At 40.0% G+C, this 21,398-nt stretch overlaps 1 protein-coding gene across 1 annotated transcript; it reads right to left on the bottom strand.

Annotated features, from left to right (window-relative positions):
- Positions 1–501: 501 nt before the first annotated feature.
- lysmd4 (LysM, putative peptidoglycan-binding, domain containing 4) lies at positions 502–6,066 on the bottom strand. Its single transcript, XM_072695247.1, has 3 exons — positions 5,662–6,066; positions 2,818–3,089; positions 502–1,974 (listed from the first exon to the last, which is right to left on the bottom strand). Exons 2-3 carry the CDS (start codon positions 3,085–3,087, stop codon positions 1,387–1,389), a joined length of 858 nt encoding a protein of 285 aa, XP_072551348.1. The 5' UTR covers positions 3,088–3,089; positions 5,662–6,066; the 3' UTR covers positions 502–1,386.
- Positions 6,067–21,398: the final 15,332 nt, after the last annotated feature.

Here is a 21,398-nt window from a genome sequence, read left to right as displayed (position 1 = left end):
ACTTGATAGCACACAGGTTTTGCCAACTGTAACTTGAATGTTGCCAACACACTCACCAAAGAAACTGACTATAGCTGGCTTATTGCCCTGAACAGTACTAGCTGTGGAAGTATAGTGAGTATTCTTGTTTTTCATGCAGCAATTTTGTAGAGAATCTGTAGCAGCACATGGAATCTGATTTAGAACTTTATAACAGTAAAAACACTGTGCTGCTGTTGTGCTTTTATATAAATGGGAATATTTATTGCACTTAACCATGCACAGGAGTGCATGTGATTCTCTTCCATGGCACCATTGCGATTACGTTTTCAGACGATACAATTAAAAATACTCAATGTTACACAAAATGAATCCCAAGTCACTTTAACAGGATAAAGAGTAAAATTGTAACTCCTCTTGTAACCAGAAACAAACTAATCAAGGGCTGTGATGCGAATTATTAAACCCAATCTAGTCCCAAAAAAAAAAAAAAAAAAAAAAAAAAAAAAAAAGTTGGCTAAAAGAAAAATGGCTACTACACATATATATAAAATGTACGGAATTAATCCTCCAAAGAACTACATGTTAATCTGGCAAAGGTAACTTCAGAGATTCCTCAATGATTACTCCTTACACCACCATTCATCATCTAATTCTTTGGCATTTCTTTACTTCTGATGTACATGAAAGCTTAATACACATATTTAATGCATAATTCCTAAGGATTTGTGGGTAATTATCCAAATGAAATGGTTGTATTCAAGTGTTCCAATTACATGTTTAGTTGATTTGCTACAATAAAGATAAAGTTTCCAAAACAGGACAAACTTCCATATGGTATTTCTCTAAAAAAATATTAGACCACATTTTTATTTATTTATTCAATTTAACATACATTAAATAAGCAAATAAATAAATATAAATTGCCTCTGTCACGCAAAAACTTGCATATTGGTCAATTCATCAAATGAAATTTTGATGCATGGAAAAAAAAAACGAGTTTCATTATTTGCCATATATATTGTGACAATATTTGTACAATGCCCCCCCCCCCCCATATGATCAATTAAGCAAATACAGTATTTGCAGTAATGTGCAAAAATGCTTTTTTTGTAGTGTGTTTTTAATCAACTAAACATGTAATATGTCCAGAGTTGCTCAAACATCTGCATACACCTGTAAGTCAATACATTTTATGTACAAGTAATAACATTGAATCAAGTACCTCTGTAACTTAGGCTAATTGCTTGAAGCCCTCTTGAAGGAGAATGAATTTAGGTTTTCACTGCTGAGGTCTCAACAGCACATGCCCAATTCAACAAAATCTGTGAAGTATCAATGCTGTCACCAACGGATTAAAAGGCCACACATTTTAAACAGTTTTAATACTGTCAGTTTCATTTTTATCTATGGTTTGTCCAAGTGGCTCTTAATCAAACTGTTAGGGTTAGTGGTACTGAAGCTTGCTCCTGAATTATTTGAGGTAGCTAGAGTGCTGTTTACCACTCCATTATCCAGCGTAGACTCCCCTCTATCTTGAGTTTTGAAGTACACCACATAGAAGATTGGTAAGACGATACCAATAAGCAACATGGCTATTACAGCGTTCCACCATTGGATGCCCCAGTCTGCACCGTAGTTAGTCAAACGCTTGCCCCTTAAGCCCCACTGCCGGGATTCATTAGAGCTGCCTCCAAACACTTCCTCCTGAGCATCTGTGCTTTGGATCAGACGCTCAATGTCATTGTCCACTTCTCTGAGAAAGTGTGTATACTCCTCCACTCGAGGCCTGACAGAGGGGCCAGCCCCAGCAAAGTCCTGCAGCTGGTCAGAGGGTGGCAGTGATGGACTTGAGGAGGGTCTTTGCTGAGGATCCCGGAGCTCAGAGTTAGTCTCCGTTAGCAGACCATGCTTCTTCACAGGGATTTTGATGGAAGTTAGCGCATACAGATCCTGCTCTTTGATTAGGTTGTTCACTCGCTTAATGTCAGCCACCTAAACACCAACACAAAGTACATTGTGACAAGATTTGGAACAGCTTGGTTTCTTTTCAATAATTTTACAAGATATGGGCACTTTAACAAACACTACGGTCTAAAAGTTTAGAATCACAGTCCAGTAAACCTGCAAAATCTGCTGGGCATTTGTTTTGTGTTTTTTTAAGCATTAAGAAGCATAGGGGTTGTAGAAGTTTCTAAATTTACTCAGAGCAGTAAATAAATAAAAATGAAGTCAGAAATAAAATTATAAAATGAATATGCTTCATTCTTGGCACAGAAAACTTAAGAAAACTTTAAAAACAGAGAATGACCCATTTATTATTTAGCGGCATCTTTTTGTACCCAAAATCCTATTTAGAGTATAGAATTTAAACCCATATCCTTATTGTGTAAAAATGAAAATTAATAATATGGCATGGAATTCTTTGTGTGAGATGCACTAATATTTTATTTATTAAAGTATCTTCTATCCTAAGTGGAATGAAATCAGGCTTTGCCTAAACACTGATTTAACCCCTAAATACTGTTATTTAAAGCAGATACTGGAAATAATTTGCCCGAAGGTGCTTTAAACTCCAAAATGTGCTGATGTGTGTTTTACTTTGCGTTGGCATGTGGTTTACGCTGCCAACAAATTTTTATCAAAATTCTGGGGACAGATGACTTCATAGTGAGCATGCTTTCTTTCTCGGCACAAAAACAGATTGTGAATATTAAATACAAACTCACATACACTACCTTGGGGGGAAAATGCTGTTTCCCATACATTTTATCCGCTTGTGATGTCCTAAGTGGAGCCTTTTCATTCCACTTAGGATAGAACAATTTGCACAAATACCTTGCATCCGTACTGAAGGGCAAGTTTGTTGAGGTTGTCCTCGTGTGAGATTTTTCTCTCAAGCAGCATTAGTTCTCCCAGTCTGCTTCGCTCCTGAGAGGAAGTGTCCCGGTTCCGCGGGCGGAGCTCCATGATGTTGAACTCCTCGTCTTCTGAGGAAACCTCCAGTTCTTCCTGTCTGCCTCTGAACATGTACACCTGCCCATCCTCACTGGCGTGCACGTCCACTGGAGCCTGAAAGGCTTGGGGGAGAGGTTCCCCGCGCCGCATTTCTACACTTACACACAAGACAGAATCACAGATCTCAAAGATATTTTTGGTATGAATCAACAAATCTGGTAGTCAAAACTCTTTTTTTCCCCCGCTTGGCTTCAAAGCCATTTTAGAATACCAGCTGCCATTTACTTTTTCAGCATATTTCAAGACAAACTGATTACATTACATTACAGATCTACAGTTTTGTTATAACAACAAAGCAGTAACTGTCACACACTACATTCTAGGTAAAGGGACAAAAATGAGTGAATTTCAAATCCATACTCCTATCTGGGAAGCAAACAATGCTAATGATCAATTTACAAACAATTAATGCTAAACAATGCTAAATTGCAGACATTGTATATTGGTCCCGTTTGTAAACGTTTGTAAAGTCTGTAACTTTGCTGTTCAAACAATACAGCTGCATTAGATATCAAACTTCCACAACACAGAGGGTCAAGTTTTAGAATTGCAATATAATTTTGATACACTGTAACAACCATCATATAGTGTAAAACAATAAAAGGATTTGGAAAAAAAAATAAAACAAAGAAAGCTCAGCACTATGGGTATGAAACCGAAATGCAGCTGAAATGCATTAAAAAAAAGAAGAAGAATGTTCACAAACTGCTGAAAGTCTTCTGTTCTCACAACAGCAGATGGATCACCCCAGAATCCAGACCGAATCAAAATCATTAAATGAATCTGGAAATACTTAAGCATTATATTTTAGAATGTTTTAATTTGTGGCAATTAAAACATGGTCCAGGTTGAACTAGTCAAGGACGATTTTACACTCTACAATGGACTTTCTGCAACTTTCAGTGCTACTTCCTGCAGGTACTGGATGTGTGGTGACAGCTTAATGACACAAAACCAAACATGAGTCAAAAAAGGCAAAATGACACAGTATTAGGAGGAGGAGGAAGAAATGTCCCTTTTGTTAAACACTTTAAACAGACATTTTAAACCATATTTTCACTGAAGGGAAAAGGAATGCTGATGTTTTCAAAGGGCAGGAAACTCATATGTGGACAAACATATGAGGTGTCATGAAAGGGAAACTTCATATTAGTGATATGCAAATAAATAAGTCTTCTAAACAACTAATTTAAGCATCCCTTGTTAGGTACATAAATAATCTAGATAAATGTCTGTTTGTAAAATTTGCTAATGGCAAAGTTGTTTTTAGTCATGCATTTCTCAGCCTCAACAATTATTCTGTTATGTCCCACATTGGATGTAGGAGCAAGGCTCCAGCTGAGCAGAACCATCAGCAGCAATAAAGTCAAAGAGGGCCACAGTCATTTTTAAACAGCTCAGTGCAGCTAGTGACAGATTTCCTCATTTATTTCTCAAAAAGGAAAAGGAACTCAAAAGCCCACTAAAAAGCTCTCTTCTAGATTCTATAAATACAATATTATTCACAAAAACAATCTCTCAGATTCTCTATCCCTGATTGACGCACCTCTAGCCAAATACCCATCCGTTTCAGGATCAGGATTATGAAACAAATACTGGGTAGGTGATCTGATGCAGGTCCAATGATGCTGAATTAATCATAAAAGTTTGTGATGCAGAGACAAATCATCAGTCTCCAAATGCTCTTTCACGGTTAGTACACAGATTCCCTTTGTTATTTGTTTAATATTCCATTCAGTTAAACAAGGAGTCACACTAGCTATAATAAAACCTGCAGTTGGTCTGTGTTTCAAGTACTGACAATAATTAAGATCAACTATATACTAAAAAAAAAAAGCATGTTGTGTATGGTGATAACAAAACTTTTACAAGTTGATGAAATGGTCAGACTGCCCACCCCTACCTTAACATACTATAAATGTGATATGCCAATTTAAGGGTGCCTATAGAGACCCTACATTAGCTACAACTCTAAACTTTAAAAAGGTTCTTCACACTTACACTCATCTTTAGCAAATGTCTGCATTTTATTGCATTCGTAATCCTGTGCCAATAGCTGTTACATTTCTCTGGAAAACTAATCATTAAAGAAGGCAAACTAGCACTAGTATGCAGAAACTCTGTGTTCCTTCAGAATGTATTTTGTGGCCACGTCCTCCTGTTATCGATTCCTAGGTCAAAGGTAGGGGCAAGTTGACAGTTTAGATAACGTTAATTAAATGGAAGTTAGACATTTCTAGTTTTTTTCACAATAAAATGTTTCATTTATACTGACTGAAGATCGTGTGAGAGGACTATTAGCTATATAAGTTGTCCGAAGTCTTGACGGATGCAGAAAACAGCAGACGCGGCCAGGTAGCACCCACTGCATTACATTCAAGCATATTCGACTTCATATAAAATGCTTTTTTGTGGTTGTTGGACAAATGGCGCACATGCTAGGTCAGCCTACAGCACTGTTACATAGTCTACATAGTCTAAAGATTTGCTCCAAGGTTAAACAGCACTAAATCATTGAGACGTATCTGATTTTCGGAACCTATACAGTCTCTATGGTCCGTATTGGACCTGGATATAAAACCCACATCTTTGCCAAAACTAATTTCCCATCTTAAGGAAACCGAATAATCGCAAACGATCTAAAAGCTAGGTTGCGTTACTCACCTTACGAGTTAAAAAACAGCTACATAATGTGACAAAAATAACTCCAAGGCGCATCGTAGAAAGTTCTAATTGCAGACGAACATGCTTGTTTTCACATGGGCAGTGGCATGACTGACAGGAGGTTTAGCCAGTCCTATTGCTGTTTAAGAGCGCGTGTTCCCCAGCGTCCACGCCTCTCTTGGGTCCTGATAGGCGTAGCCGAGCAACGCTGATCTTCAAATCATGTTGCCGGAGATGATTTATTTGTATGTTGTACAAAGTTTCAGCGGATCGCGCAAACTCCCGCTGTAAGCGGACACATGCTTTATAAATATTTATAATCAAGAACGTTGTATTTCTAAACCACACATTCTGATTTAAAGGTCCGAACGAGCACACAAGGATAGTACTAAAGGCTTAACTCACGATTACACCCTACCAGGAAGTTTGGTTGACACCACACACACTTCGCCGACCGACGTGTCAAGACTACTCCTTTAAAGGTGAGGGAGATCGCTAGGACGGAGAGCAGGAAAACCCTCCCTATTTTACACAAAAGTCACTCACTACATTTCTACTTTAGAGCAGATAAACGCAATTCGTCAGAAGAGTTAGACAGATTTTGACCACGAATAATAAGATTAGTTTAGTTTACCAAACCTATTATTTACTGTCCGTTTAAATGAATCGATCGTCCTGTTCAATGATTTAGAGATTCACTTAACTTTATTCTCATTTCCCTCGTATACTCAATATAATGGAGATTTTCATAATCCAATTTCATAAATATATAAGGATTTCTTTTAAAATATGAATTTTATTTCAAACGATTAGTTACAAATCACTAGAGATCAGGTCAATTAGATCAATGTTAAGTCAGTATGTATTTTTGCAGTGCAGAAAACAATTTAATTAATTAAACAACAATTTAATTAATCATTTTCTGTCTGTACAAAACTCAAAATGGATGCTAAAAGAAGTGTCAAAACTACTAAAAGTAAGTTGAAGTATTGCATTGTTTGCCAAATTGCTATGTGTAAAGAAAGATACACTATATGCACAGAAGTAAAAAAAAAAAAAAAAAAGAAAGAAAAAAAGCTACGGGTGTATTTGTCACTGTACTATGTACAGCAAAATGTGTCCTTCATTTTACCCATCTGTGGCAGTGAACACACACAACGGTGGGCAGCCAACTCCAGTGCCCGGGGAGCAGAAGGGTGTAGGGCCTTGCTCAAGGGCCCAGAAGGGCAGCTTGCCAAGCCAAGGTATCAAACCCTGTCATCAATAGCTCAGAGCTTTAACTGCTGAGACATTTGGGTACCTGTCCAATCTTATTGTTTCTTCCAAAATCAAGGGTATTAAAGTTTTTTAAAAAGCAGTTGTTCATCCTGCTTTTATTGGAGTAACTGTCTCTACTGCCCAAGGAATGCTTTCTACTACATAGCCTGGAGCATTGATGTGAGGATTTAATTTTATTCTGCAAAGTGCACTAGTCAGGATGTTGTACCTCATCCCCTACTCTTCAGCTTATCCTAAAAGTATTAAATGGAGCACCTTCATTCCAAAATACACAGTTTCATGTCTCCACAGCTCAATGCTGTGGGGGGTGTATACCTCTCTAGCCCATGCCATGCATTAGGCATGGTGCTAATACATTCATTTTTATTTGCTCCAGAGGGTTCTATTCTATTAGCAGTACCTTTCTACAGGGACTAGACAAGCTATGTGTGTGTGTGTGTGCATTTGCACATCTTTGTCAACAATAGATGCAAGTTAAAATAACTGAATGCATTCTTAGAAGGGGTGTCCACAAACATTTATAAATATAGTGTGTGGAACTGAAATGTTCAGGTAATGTGCAGTGTGTATTCTTCATATTTTCATGTTTCCCTAAGCCTATTGCGATTTATTGATTTATTAAGTCTTGGACTAAATTTGTTAATCATGATTGGTTATGTAAAGAATAAAAACACAACATGGTCATTTTGAGTGTAACCTCTAGGTGGAGCCATTTATCTTTAAGAAACTGAAAAACTAAAAAACTAGTTCATAGTGATGCTTTGAGTCATGCGTCAGTGAAAGGTTACTCATGCTCAGAGTCCCTCTTTCTCTTGCTATGACAGCTTTAGTTCTGTGAATCTTTTTGATAATTTCAGAAGGTTCTAAGTGGTCACTCTCGTGAGGACTTTGTGGAGACTACTGCGAGTGCTCCTGCTGTCCAGAGTGTAGGGTTCATTACAGTGCTAGGGCTGTGACAGATGAGTCAACATAGAGGCCACGCTTCTAGAGAGCGATCAGGTTGTCTCAGTCACTGGCATTAAAGCACAGGTGAGTGAGCAGGCCTCCTTGTGTACGGAGCAGGATGCAAGCCTGCCTCGGCTGATCCTACGCTGGACGCTGACGGACAGAGCCCTGGGACACTTGTCAGAGCTCTCTACGCTTGGCCTCTGCCTTGCGTGCTTTGTTTGGGCAGACATGTACACTCTGCTTGCCGTGACTGGGCCAGAGGTACAGCACTGAGTCAGGTTTAGGTCAGGGCGTCTGACCAAAATAAACATGTGGGGCGCCGTACATTCAGACCCAATGTGACCATCTCATTCTTCTTCTCAGGGGAGGTGTATACATTATTATCTTAACCTCAGCAATTTGTTTAACCTGAGGATGTGTTATGCCCAAAGAACACAGACCCAGCATTCATTCTCCATCAAACACTGGGAAACCCAGATGTTGAGTTGATGTGCCAGACCAATGTGTGATTTTTATTTTGGATGTGGCTGGAACCACTGATTAATTGTGGCTTTTGTCTTGTTTCTTTGTCTTTTTGCAGGCACAAGCACTTAAGCCATGCCTTTACTTAAAGGTGATTTTTCGCATGTATGCGTAACTCAAACAAAGTAAGTGTGGTTTGATTATAAAAGTTAATTGTAAAAACTTGCTTACCTATTGCCACTTTACTTACTGTTCAAAACCAAGAACTTCAAATCAACTCCTTTATTTGGAGACTATTTTGCCTTACAGTGCAGACACTTGCTTACCTCGTGAGCCACAATTTGAGTCATGAGTGTGGGTGCTGCCACACAAGAAAATCTAAGGCATTTTCTTTTGTAATTGTTAACTGTTTTTGCCCTCTCTGGTGCAAAAGGAAATTGTCCTGTCTAACTTGACCTGTAAATATTTGTCCTGTAGGCTTAAATTGTAGAAATATCCAAATATTTCAGTTTATATTTCCTGATTTATTGATTCTTTAGCAGTATAAAGTCTACAACCAACATCAGAGTGTGGGTGTTTGTTGGGGATTGTTGTGTCAGTGTACCGTGGCCTTTAGAGTTTCAAGGTTGCTAAATGGCCATAGCCTCAGGCATGGCATTTCAAAAGACCCACTAAATCTGTATATTATCAACAAGTTCCACGTTTGACATGACATGTTGCTAGCGGTGCTTAACTGTCACCATCATAACAGAGTGCCCATGAAAAGAAGCAACGGCAGTGAATGGATCACTAGCTGGGGCACATTTAGATTGGTTGTTGAAGACCTTCGAGCACAGAAACGAGACAGAGTTCATCTGTGTCTCCATGTGAACGAGACTGTTTGTGTGGATGCAGCAAGGCATAATTAAGTGGGCCACAGGAGAGCAAGAAGGTTGAACAGAGCTGGATTAGAGTTTGTTTCTGGTATACAAGGAATTATTCTCATATATATATTCTCAATTATTCCATTAGATTTTCATCCAACATGTTTTTGTTTCTGAGCATCTTAATACTGCAGAATGTTTATTGTATGCAATGATATACAGTGGCAGGCAATGTATTGGAGATGGCTGGTCAGCATTTCTTTCTCTCTGAATGTAATAGAACAATGGCACCATCAAGCTTTTGAATAAATAGCTAAATAAATTTAGATGATTTTAGACAAATACAAGTCAAAATCAAAACCTCCAGTCATGGAAATCCGAAACCCCAGTAGAGAAGTGCAGCACAAACTGAATATGCCATTCAGTCACCAGAGTTAACCTCTGCAACGCAATCCTTCCAGGAACTGGGCATATGTGCATTCTCAGTGGCAGATTACACAGATGGCATGATCTGATGAGCGTACAAGCTGTCATCTGGGTCACTGCTAGTCTCTGATTTCACGCCCCGAAAGATCCATCATTATCTGTATTGTTCGTGTCCATGGTGTTTATTGACCTCCGCTTCTTTACAAATAAAGCGTGCAGAAACCAGTTCTGCCCTGACTTTTTGACACCACTGTATCTTTGCATGTATATTTAACGCTTGCTCTACAGTGCATGTGTGTTAATGGTGGGCTGGCTCTGGCGAAGGCTGAGCTAATTGATGTCATGCATATTTTACTGTGTTTTTTCCCCTCCTCTGCACTTAGAACTCATGTCCTCCCAACTGGAAAGTACCACTGACCTTCAGTTGACCATCTGTGACAGAGCAGCAAATCAGGTCTCCATTTAAAGAACAATATATATATATATATATATATATATATATATATATATATATATATATATTATCACCAGTGTGGTTACAAGACTAGCTTTAAGATATTTGGTTTGTTTTCTATTTAATGATGTTTGAGTTTGAATATTTATATCTGCCTTTCACCAGGGTTTCATCTCTAAATGCAGCAGTTGGATAGTGGTTTCTTCACCAAGTGATTGCCTTACTTGAATGTTCAACCTTTTTTTAAGCTTGCTTAAGGCAAAATAATAATGAATGTGAACTTCTGCATGTGGCAGTCCATCATATCATTTACACCATATTCAGATGCAGGCTGCAACTTTGAGCATGGAGCAGTGAAGCGGCATAATGTCCATGTTTCAGGGCCACTGAGCAGCTTGTCCAAGTGAAGGGGAAAACATGGAGGTGGAATAACACAGCATAGTACAATGTATATGCTCTGTCTAAATAGTGACCATATTACATATCTTTAATTATTGATATCTATTTCTGAATTTTTTACTTTATGTGAAATATGGGAATATTATGCAAGTCTGTGCGTCTGTGAGGACTTTTGTCCACATACACATAGTAAGATCATGTAAAAAGAGAATTGTATTATCAAATACTGTTACGCATAAATATCTGCTCCAAGCTCTAGATGGCAGTGTAGTCCTTTTATTATGCTGTCCGTGAGAGACCTCATTGAAAGTTTAGCTTCATGCATTCCAGTGACATATATGTGCATGGGGGGAAAATACATCCAGAAAGTGAATTGTCCATCAATTTTCAATTTCTTTGTTTCTAAGTAAAACATGTTACAGTTCATTTAGGCTTGCACCAACAATCTTTAAACACAAACTGCTGAACTACTTTAGTCAATTTTAGGCTCCTAAAACTAATAGAAAATAGACCTGTTGCACCTATAAAGAAAAAAAGATGTGTTAACATGGCAATGTTTTTGTTTACACACCGTGTGTGTGTGTGTCCACATGGTAGGCAGCACTGGGGATATGCCGATCAGCTTGAAGCCGGACATTATGTCTGCGGGAGGTCTGTGGGAGTCAGTGTGGGAAAACAAAATTAATCCTGGCGGCTCTGGGTCACGGCACTAGGTCAGGAGTTTATTGATTAAATGTCAGCTCCCCAGGTGAACGTGATTCATAACTCCAAGGAGGCCTTGGTGGACGATTCATCTCAGGAAATCCACAGGAAGATTAAAGCCCATATGACGCACTAAACATTGTCACATATGAACTTGATCTTGGACAAGGGCTTGACCTTAGTGATAAATTCTTTCAAACCAATGAATGTGTTGTCTTTTGGGTCTGAATTATGTGAAACTACATGAAACAGGACAGAATGAATCTTAGACTATGATAAGAAACACAGCAAAGAAGAAGACAAGCATTCCACCAGTTGCATTCTTGTTGCATATTGCCCAATGATTGTAAAGAGCTTTTGATTCCATCAAGGTTCTGGGTTGTTGCATGATGACAGCATCATGTTCCAAGCATCATGTTCTGTATTATAATTTTCCCAGGGCCATCAATTCTAGCCATTCTATATATATATATATATATATATATATATATATATATATATATATATATATATATATAGAATGGCTAATGTACTTAAAGACTCAAGGTTGATGGTGTTGACATGGTAACCGTGTGGAGGGCTTCGGGCTAAGATGTTAGTCGTGGCCAAGAATTCAGCTTTGCCCTCTCAGCACTTTTCTTCTTCTGAGTTTGGCCTCTAATGGACATGGTGGGGCAAGGTTGCAGGCAGTGCGAACCTCGTGCCATGGAGTCCAGCCACAGGGCTGTGGGTAAGCAATCCACTGAGTCCAGAGAAGCTGCCACTCTGTTAGAGACCCCTCTGCTCCCTCAGAGTTCCATTTGGGCAGTCTCCAAGACCCCAAGGGGAACAGTAGTGGCAGTAGTGGACCCTGCCGTGGCCCGGAGCATGGGGTGACACATAACCTTGCCCTGTCACCACCCTCACCAGTGCGTCAGCTGATATTAGGGTGATTGACGTTGACCCGTTGCGCAGGCTCTGTGGGTTTAGCGGCTCTGTATAACCTCGCCCTGGCTGCTCGATGAGCCGAGGACATTCGGAGCAGAGCACAACGGCTCCGGCGTCAGCTGCGGCTCACGTCCTGCGCCAAGAGAAGGGCAAGTGTTGTTCTGCTGGGGTTCCAGGAATTACAAACGATTTTTCGGCGGGGGTGGGGGTGGTGGGTCATATGCATTATTGCAGAACACGAGGACAGCATTTTGTTGCCACTGTTTTGCTTTTACCCCCCCCCCCCCCCATTTATTTATTTATTTATTTGTTGGTTTATTTATTTTGTTTGCATGTGCACAGTTATTTGTTTCTCACCGTGGAATGGGGATGTAAGCTGACATTCTGTCTGATTCAGAGGATGCAGCCTTGTAGGGTCTGACATGTTTTTAAGTCCCCTTCTTGTCTTTTTTGACTTTCTTGTGATGCTCTAGTTTTTTTGCATGGCTTATGCATGCATTTCCCCTTTTTTAGTCCTACTTATATTACACAGTATACATGCAATGTTAAGCAGTGTGGATGGTTGATCTTGTACAACTTTCAAGTTTGAGTCAATTGTCAGTGTTATGATTTTGCACTACATTTAGGGGACACTTAAGCTTATGTCAGTTAAAAAAAGCCTACATTCTACAAATGTCTAGAATGTAATTTAAAAACAAAAAACAAAAAACAAATAAACAAAGTTTACCCAAAAACAAATAAATCATTCATTAGGGGCTCAATGGTACATTTATTCTTTCAGAACCATTACGGTATGGACATCAAGACAAGACAACCACAAATGGAATTTGGCTTCCCCCTTTAACCCATCGGTGCAGTGAACACACACATACACACCAGTGAAACGCACTCGTGCCCAGAGTGGTGGGCAGCCATTGCTGCGGTGCCTGGGGAGCAGAGAGTGTGAAGGGCCTTGCTCAAGGGCCCAACAGTTGCAGCTTGCCGAGCCCGGATATCGAACCCTGTCATCAATAGACTGGAGCTCTAACCGATGAGGCACCTCTGTCCCTGGTTTGGTAGATGCAATTGTAAAGAGAATACAGTGAGGAAAATAATTATTTGAACACCCTGCAACTTTGCAAGTTCTCCCACTTAGAAATCATGGAGGGGTCTGAAATTTTCATCTTAGGTACATGTCCACTGTGAGAGACATAATCTAAAAAAAAAATCCGGAAATCACAATGTATGATTTTTAAATAATTTATTTGTGTGTTACTGCTGCAAATAAGTATTTGAACACCTGCCAATCAGCAAAAATTCTGGCCCTCAAAGACCTGTAAGTCCGCCTCTAAAAAGTCCACCTCCACTCCACTTATAATTCTAAATTAGAAGCACCTGTTTGAGGTCGCTAGTTGCATACAGACACCTGTCCACCCCACACAATCAGTAAGACTCCAACTACTAACATGGCTAAGACCAAAGAGCTGTCCAAAGACACCAGAGACAAAATTGTAGACCTCCACAAGGCTGTAAAGGGCTACGGGGCAATTGTCAAGCAGCTTGGTGAAAAAAGATCAACTATTGGAGCAATTATTAGAAAATGGAAGAAGCTAAACATGACTGTCAATCTCCCTCGGACTGGGGCTCCATGCAAGATCTCACCTCGTGGCGTATCAATGATCCTAAGAAAGGTGTGGAATCCGCCCAGAACTACACGGGAGGAGCTGGTCAATGGCCTGAAGAGAGCTAGCACCACTGTTTCCAAGGTTACTGTGGTTAATACACTAAGACATCATGGTTTAAAGTCATGCATGGCACGGAAGGTTCCCCTGCTTAAATCAGCACACATCCAGGTCCGTCTTAAGTTTGCCCATGACCATTTGAATGATCCAGAGGAATCATGGGAGATAGTTCTGTGGTCAGATGAGACCAAAATAGAACTTTTTGGTCTTAATTCCACTCGCCGTGTTTGGAGGACGAAGAATGATGAGTACCATCCCAAAAACACCATCCCTACTCTGAAGCATGGGGGTGGAAGCATCATGCTTTGGGGGTGTTTTTCTGCACATGGGACAGGACAACTGCACTGTATTAAAAAGAGGATGACCAGGGCCATGTATTGCACGTTTTTGGGAACAACCTCCTTCCCTCAGTTAGAGCACTGAAGATGGGTTGTGGCTGAATCTTTCAACATGACAATGACTCAAAGCACACAGCCAGGATAACCATGGAGTGGCTCCGTAAGAAGCATATTAAGGTTCTGGAGTGGCCTAGCCAGTCTCCAGACCTAAACCCTATAGAAAATCTTTGGAGGGAGCTCAAACTCCGTGTTTCTCAGCGACAGCCTGAAAACCTGGCTGATCTGAAGAAGATCTGTGTGGAGGAATGGGCCAAACTCCCTGCTGCAGTGTGTGCAAACCTGGTGAAAAACTACAGGAAACGTTTGACCTCTGTAATTGCAAACAAAGGCTACTGTACCAAATATTAACATTGATTTTCACAGGTGTTCAAATACTTATTTGCAGCAGTAACACACAAATAAATGATTAAAAACATCATACTTTGTGATTTCCGGATTTTCTTTTTTAGATTATGTCTCTCACAGTGGACATGCACCTAAGATGAACATTTCAGACCCCTCCATGATTTCTAAGTGGGAGAACTTGCAAAGTCGCAGGGTGTTCAAATACTTATTTTCCTCACTGTACATAGTATCACGATTATATCTCCTAATATTTGTACATACTTTACAAATCACAAGGAGCTCCTGTTTGACAATCGTAGTTATTTTACGATTGACATTTTAATAGCTCCTGTACACTGCTGGGGCTGTTTTGCCAAATACACACAACCCAGCCTGACATGTACCTGAAGAAGAGTAAAGTAAACAGTGGCACCACAGCATTCTGAGTTTCTCTGTTTGGAGCTAATTAAACAAAAAGTTAGGGTAAGGGCTAGGTTATGTTTAGGTTAGGTTAAGGTTAGAATTAGGTTTAGATGTAGTAGGTTAGGTTTTAGGTGTTTTGTAACATTCTCTATAAAGCTTTTGATTAGTACACATTGAATCCTAAAATGGTCAATTAGACACATATGTATGAATTCCAAGGATGGTGTGTCAGTGTTGTTAGACAGTTGTAGGGTATTTGTGCAGAAACACATTGGACATGCTAATGGGGACATACTGCCCACTCATATACACTCTTTACATATATGTATATATACTTTGAGGCAGAATAGATGCATATAAACTGAATACAAAATTATTCTGTTTTTGCAAGAAGAGGTCAAAGGACATGGTGTTTTCTTTTCAAATTCTTCCTCTGGTAAGATTTCTTGTCATTTTAGCCTCATATTCCATATTCCAAGATTTAAGGCATTTCTCATTTCACTTCATTTTGCTAGTCTAGTAAAAAGCCTCAAAATAAAATAATAATGAGTGTGGTGCATTGGTAACCTGGGGCATGAGTGAATTAAACATAGAACCGAAAGAGTCAAACTGCCGTTTTCCATGATCCCCCAGCCTGTCTGTTATTAAAATATGCAATGACCCGCACTGCATACAAAAATGATATCATGAACATTAAGTTCCCGAGTTAATGTTGTGTGCCGTACCGCACTGGGTGCGCTGGGCGGCGAGCGCGCTAAGAGCACACTTTTAATATGCTACATGCCCCCACCTCCTTCACCCACTTTTCTGCAGGGACCTCTTTTGGCTTTTACAGCCCGTTGCCAAAGTGTTTCTTCAGATTGCAAAGTTCATGGCCTAAATTAAATGCTCTTTTTGAAATATTTACTCTCCATGGGATTTAGGCATTGCTGTAGCACTAATATTGGCACCACATAAGGATTATGGAAAACCCAGATCTTCTAAAGGCAGTGTAATACAAAGCACAAATAGAAAATCATGGACATACGCTGGAGTGTGAATGTCAATTTATTTGCAGGATGGCAAGTATATTGTCCCCCTATATATCATATCAAGATCCCATTTAAAGTCTCTTTCAGTTATCCTGAACTGAGTTGAATGGAATATTAGCAGACTTTAACCACGTGCAGTAGTGTTATTTATGATCAATGGTGCTAAAATGAATTTTAACACTTACAGTATAATAGTTATAGTAGTTATATCAGAGACCAGCAAAGTGAGAGGAAAATGCTCTTCACCCCAGTATGCTTAAATAAAATAATTAATTACAAGACTTTTAAAAGCTAATAAGGATGTTTTTTACATTAACAACTTTATTAAACCAGCCAGAAAGACCAGAGACCATCTTTTTGAATATCATGATATTCATTTACATTTACATTTATGGCATTTAGCAGACGCTCTTATCCAGAGCGACTTACAAAGTGCTTTGCTATTTACCCAAGAAAAACCTTAGCTAGTTAGAATAGACCAATAAATCAAAGGATACCTCCAAGCTTATTCAAATATATAACAGCATCATGGTGTCAGAAATAGTTTAAATTGGCATTAGTAAAATGAAAGTATTAATTAAGTTAATGAGACCATTCTTTTGGAATACTGCTACTCTGTGCTAAAAATATGTCTTACAAACTTGTCACAGCTTCTTTAGCCCAGTTTCAACATCATTCCCATAAATCTCCTACAAAATTCCTATAAATGGCTTGGCTCAATCATTCAGGCTCTCCACTTTCATTTAAGAAACAAATACAACTCATTTTGTTGTTATAAGGCCTCACGAGACAAACTCACTCGAGCTTGGTCAGTTCGATCCTATTTCCCACAGTGTCCATCTATTTTCTTACTTTCCATTTGTTTCCTTTCATTAGTGACCAATGAAGCATTGTCTTTTACTCCAACAAAGTTATTAATAAATAGCCCTTGTAGTTGGTGAGCTATTATTGATTAATTTTGGGCATGTTATTTCAGATGTAAAATCTCAAGAAATACCTTGGCGGGCGAGGGAATCGTTTAATTTCCTCTGCAATATTGTTATACCGTCGCTCTTCATAAGAATGTCTGTAATATTTTGTAAATCAAATCAAGTTTTATTTAAATACCCCCCCTCTGAAGCTGATGCAAGTTAAACGCATGACATTAACTGTCAAGTTGTAAATACTATGAGCAAGTGCGCAAATTACAAATTAAATAGCTATATCCAAACTGGTTGCCAAAAGAAATGCTATAAATGATCTATCACATATTGCTAATAGTATCGCTAAAGAATGTTCTCAATATGTCAATAGATGCATGCTATAAAGAATTAAGCATGTTTTAAGAATTAAGAATGTTTTGAGGGCAAAAAGAGGCCCTACCCAGTATTAGTTTAGTCTTCCTAATAAATAAAATATCACCACCAAACATCTAGCCACTGCTTGCAACAGAAAATACATTTTGTTGAAGTAAACAATTAAGACTGTCATCATGACATTGAGTTGACATTTACAACAATATGCGCTGTGAAGTCTAAACACATTAAAGATGGTGTGATATAGCCATATGTGTGTAATTAACAGTGCAATTAACCATATTTAGCATGTGAAAGTGCATCATCATTAAGCTACCTATCTATCCCCATCGTTTACTAGAGAGTGCAGACAAGAGGGACAAAAAGAGAAACATAAGAGCATAAGAGAGACAGAGGAGGCTGTGGGGGAGACCATTTGCTCATGAGACCACTTTGTAGAAAACTCAAGTCTGATACTGTAGAAGCTCAGAAGCTCACACCCATAGTGATAGCCAGTCCATCCCTATCTGAAATCATTGTATCTCTGAAAGCTGATATTTTTTAGCTGACTGAAGCAGGAATATCTTGCAGTACCTCCCTGTAATTTGCACCACCCATAAATGAATCAATTCCCTATTGGGGAAAAGCATCCTTACAACATGTTTACACTCCTGCCCTCATATTTCACTGTTGTGATGTAAACTCATGTTCTTTCTAGCCCCCCTCGCATACAGTCCTTAACATTGTTGGCTGATGCACCTTTACTCCTTTCTCAGCCATTGAACCCTGTAGCTCTTCCAAAGTGATTGTTGGCTTTTCTTGATTTGAGAGGCCAAGTAGAAGCCAAAATGTCATGGTTTTGCAGATCACCACATGCACACTATATAGGCAAAAGTATATATACACCCCTCCTTTTTTATTGTTAAGTTTAGGTGTTCAGGTGTTTCAGCCAGTCCCATTACTAACAAGTGTGTTAAATCAGGTACACAACTATGCCTCTTCAGACAAACACTGGCAGTAGAATGGATTATACTGTACAGCTCAGTGGCTTTAAGAGTGGCACTGTCTCAAAAGTATCACCCTTCCACCAGTCAGTTTGTGAAATTTCTGCACTGTAAGTTTCCACCCAGTCAGCTGTAAGTGCTGTTATTGTAAAATAAAATTATCTAGGAGCATCTGTGTTTGCAGTAGACCATGCAAACACAGACTGTAGCTGGCAATTACTGAAGCACATAACATATACAAATATCTCTTTTGCATCACTCGATACAGAGTGACAACTGGTTTTTATGGTTTGGGCTCAGCCTCTTTTAGTTCCAGCATAGGGCAATGTTAATACTACAAAAGCAGCAGTTTTATAGAAGGAATTTTCCTGTTCCAGCATGACTCACCTACTCCTGTGTACATAGTAAAGCCCATGAAGGCATGGTTTTATAAGTTAGGTGTGGAGGAACTCCAGTGGCCTGCACAGAGCCCTGCTTCAAACTCAGTGAACACCTTTGAGATGAACTGGGATGATGAAGATGGCTTGCATGAGTGTGATTTTAAGGCATTCACATACTTTTGACCATATAGTATATCATGAGAGGGCGCCATGTGGTCAAGGTCATTTAGTTAGAGAGGATCTGGGGACAGCTGCAATTGAAGCTCTGAGAAAAGCATGTGTACATAAGATTTCTTGGTGCGTCTGGGTTAAGTCCTACGAAGGCAATAGCTTTTCCTTGTTGGTGCTCACTGAGGTGTGCACTCAGGTGTGGCTCATCAGTGCCTGCCAGCCATGCTTGATCGAACTGCCCCACTGGTACACGTGCTTGTCTGTATATCACAAAGGTGTGCAGAATTGTGTAAAACCTTCAGCACCTTGGAGAGTGACCCACTGTTCCATGGCAGTTTTGTAGCTCACAGGCTGCCCACAACCACATTACATTCCACCAGAGGCAGGCATATACTGGAGGGGGCTGCAGTTTTAAGATACCATCTGTGTTGCTGTGCTGGGTAGTGTGCTGATGTTGGAAGCGGATCTTGAAGGGACAAGAACTAACAACTCAATCTCGTATTGGTGTCCTTAGCCCATGTCACCATTTGGTCATTATATAGTTGTTTGCCATGCGCAGTAGATTAGCAGTTAGTCAAATCATCAATCAATGTCTTAGCTGAAGGAACAAGCGCTCAGGGTATCAATACAGGATATCAGGCTCAGTTGTTAGAGCTTTGGACTATTGATGACAGGGTTGTGGGTTTGATACCCAGGCTTGGCAAGCTGCCCCTGTTGGGCCTTTGAGCCCTCTCACCACCGCTCTGGGTATGTGTGTATTCACAGCACAAATTGGTTAAAAACACAAATGGTGAATATGGTTGTCTTGTCTTGTCCTGACAAGGTGTATCAGGACATTGTCAAGATAGGCCTTGGTTTAGCAATAATGAGAATTCAATACAATGTCCATGAGTCTCTGGAAGGTTGAGGTAGCCCAGAGGAATCCAAAACGATGATCACCTGAGGTCTTCAGGGCCTCAGGTCTGAATGCAACCTGACAGTATTCTCTTGTTAAATATAGCATGAAAATGAAATACACTTTTCCTACCTGCTCTATCAAGTTGTCTGTCCAGGGGAGGCAATCTCTATATAAGATAAGATAAGATTATCCTTTATTAGTCTCACAGTGGGGAGCAAAAGGATTGCAAGACACTCTTATTTACATATTATTTACAGATAATTGCACACTGACCCTTGATTGCACATGGGGAAACAGGAAAATATTGCACAATATAATGTTACATTGAAGGAGCTCTACTTCCTGTAAGTGTGTAGAGTTTAAGTGTGTGTGAATGTGGTCCACTGGGAGTAGTGCTGGTTATAGAGTCTGACGATAGCAGGAAGGAAGGACCTGTGATACTGCTGCTTCACACACTTGGGGTGAAGCAGCCTGTCGCTAAAGGAGTTGCCCAGTGCATGCATGGGGTGAGAGCTGTTCTCCGGCATGGATGCCAACTTGACTATTATCCTCCTGTGTCCCACCAACTGCACTGGGTCTAAGAGGCTTCCCAGGACAGAGCCAGTCCTCTTAATAAGTTTATTGAGTCTCTTCTTGTCAGCCTTCCATAAAAGATGGCAGATGCCACCACTTGCCCCCTGCACTCCAATTGACCTGAATCTCCCCAGTAGGTAGAGTCTGCTCAATTCTTTCTTGTAAAGTGCAGCAGTGGTAACTGACCAGTCCAGTTTGTTTGTTCAGGTGAACACCCAGGTACTTATTAGAGTCCACTCTCTTTGTGTCCATACCCTGGATGTTCACCACCAGTTGTTCGGTCTTCCTCGCATTTATCTGGAGGTTATTCTGCAGACACCAGTCCCAAACGTCCTGAATCATCAGAACATTAGAGAACTTCTGGAGGTGACAGTTCGGTGAGCTGTACATGAAGTCGCCAGCGTACAGAGTGAAGGGGAACGGTGCCAAGACCATTCCCTGAGGGGCCCCTGTGCTGCTGTCCACCTTATCAGACACACAGTCCTGTGCCCTCACACATTGTTGTAGGTTGGTGAGCTATAGTATGGTGCTCTATAGTATAACTGTTCAGATTGGCACTAATTCACCAGGTTCACCTACCCTTTCCTCAAAGAACTTCCAAGTGGTGGATGGAAATACTTTGTCTGCCAGCTTGAATTTTCATGGCTTGGCTAGGGGGTCACAGATCTTCTACTAGCTTGTTTTTGCCTTCTCTAGTAGATCATTAGTAGTGAGGCTATTCTCAGTGCACTGCTGCATATCTTAGCATATATTACCAAGCAAAAAGGGGAAGGCTGGCTTTCCCAGGCCTCCTTTGCTACTCCTAGTAGTGAAGTAAGTGAAGATATTGGATATGTCTCTCAAAGCAAAGAGCACATATGGTAGGGGAGGCCACAGTTATGACCATCCACTTTCATCACTTGTCAGAGCATCTGTTTCAGGATCTGGACGAACCGTTACACCAGTCTGTCCATCTAAGAATGAGGTACATAAGTATTTGCATTTTTGAAAGTCTATTTATTCCAGCCCTCTGTCGTGAGACAAACTGAGCGGCTTGGTCTGTCAATAGTTCCTTCGATAGCACACCCTGGGTTTGTTCCCA

This window comes from Salminus brasiliensis, chromosome 13 (assembly GCF_030463535.1).
Source record: "Salminus brasiliensis chromosome 13, fSalBra1.hap2, whole genome shotgun sequence".
Lineage (NCBI taxonomy): Eukaryota > Metazoa > Chordata > Actinopteri > Characiformes > Bryconidae > Salminus > Salminus brasiliensis.
Note: the sequence above shows the minus strand (reverse complement) of the source record. Positions and strands in the feature narration are given on the sequence as shown.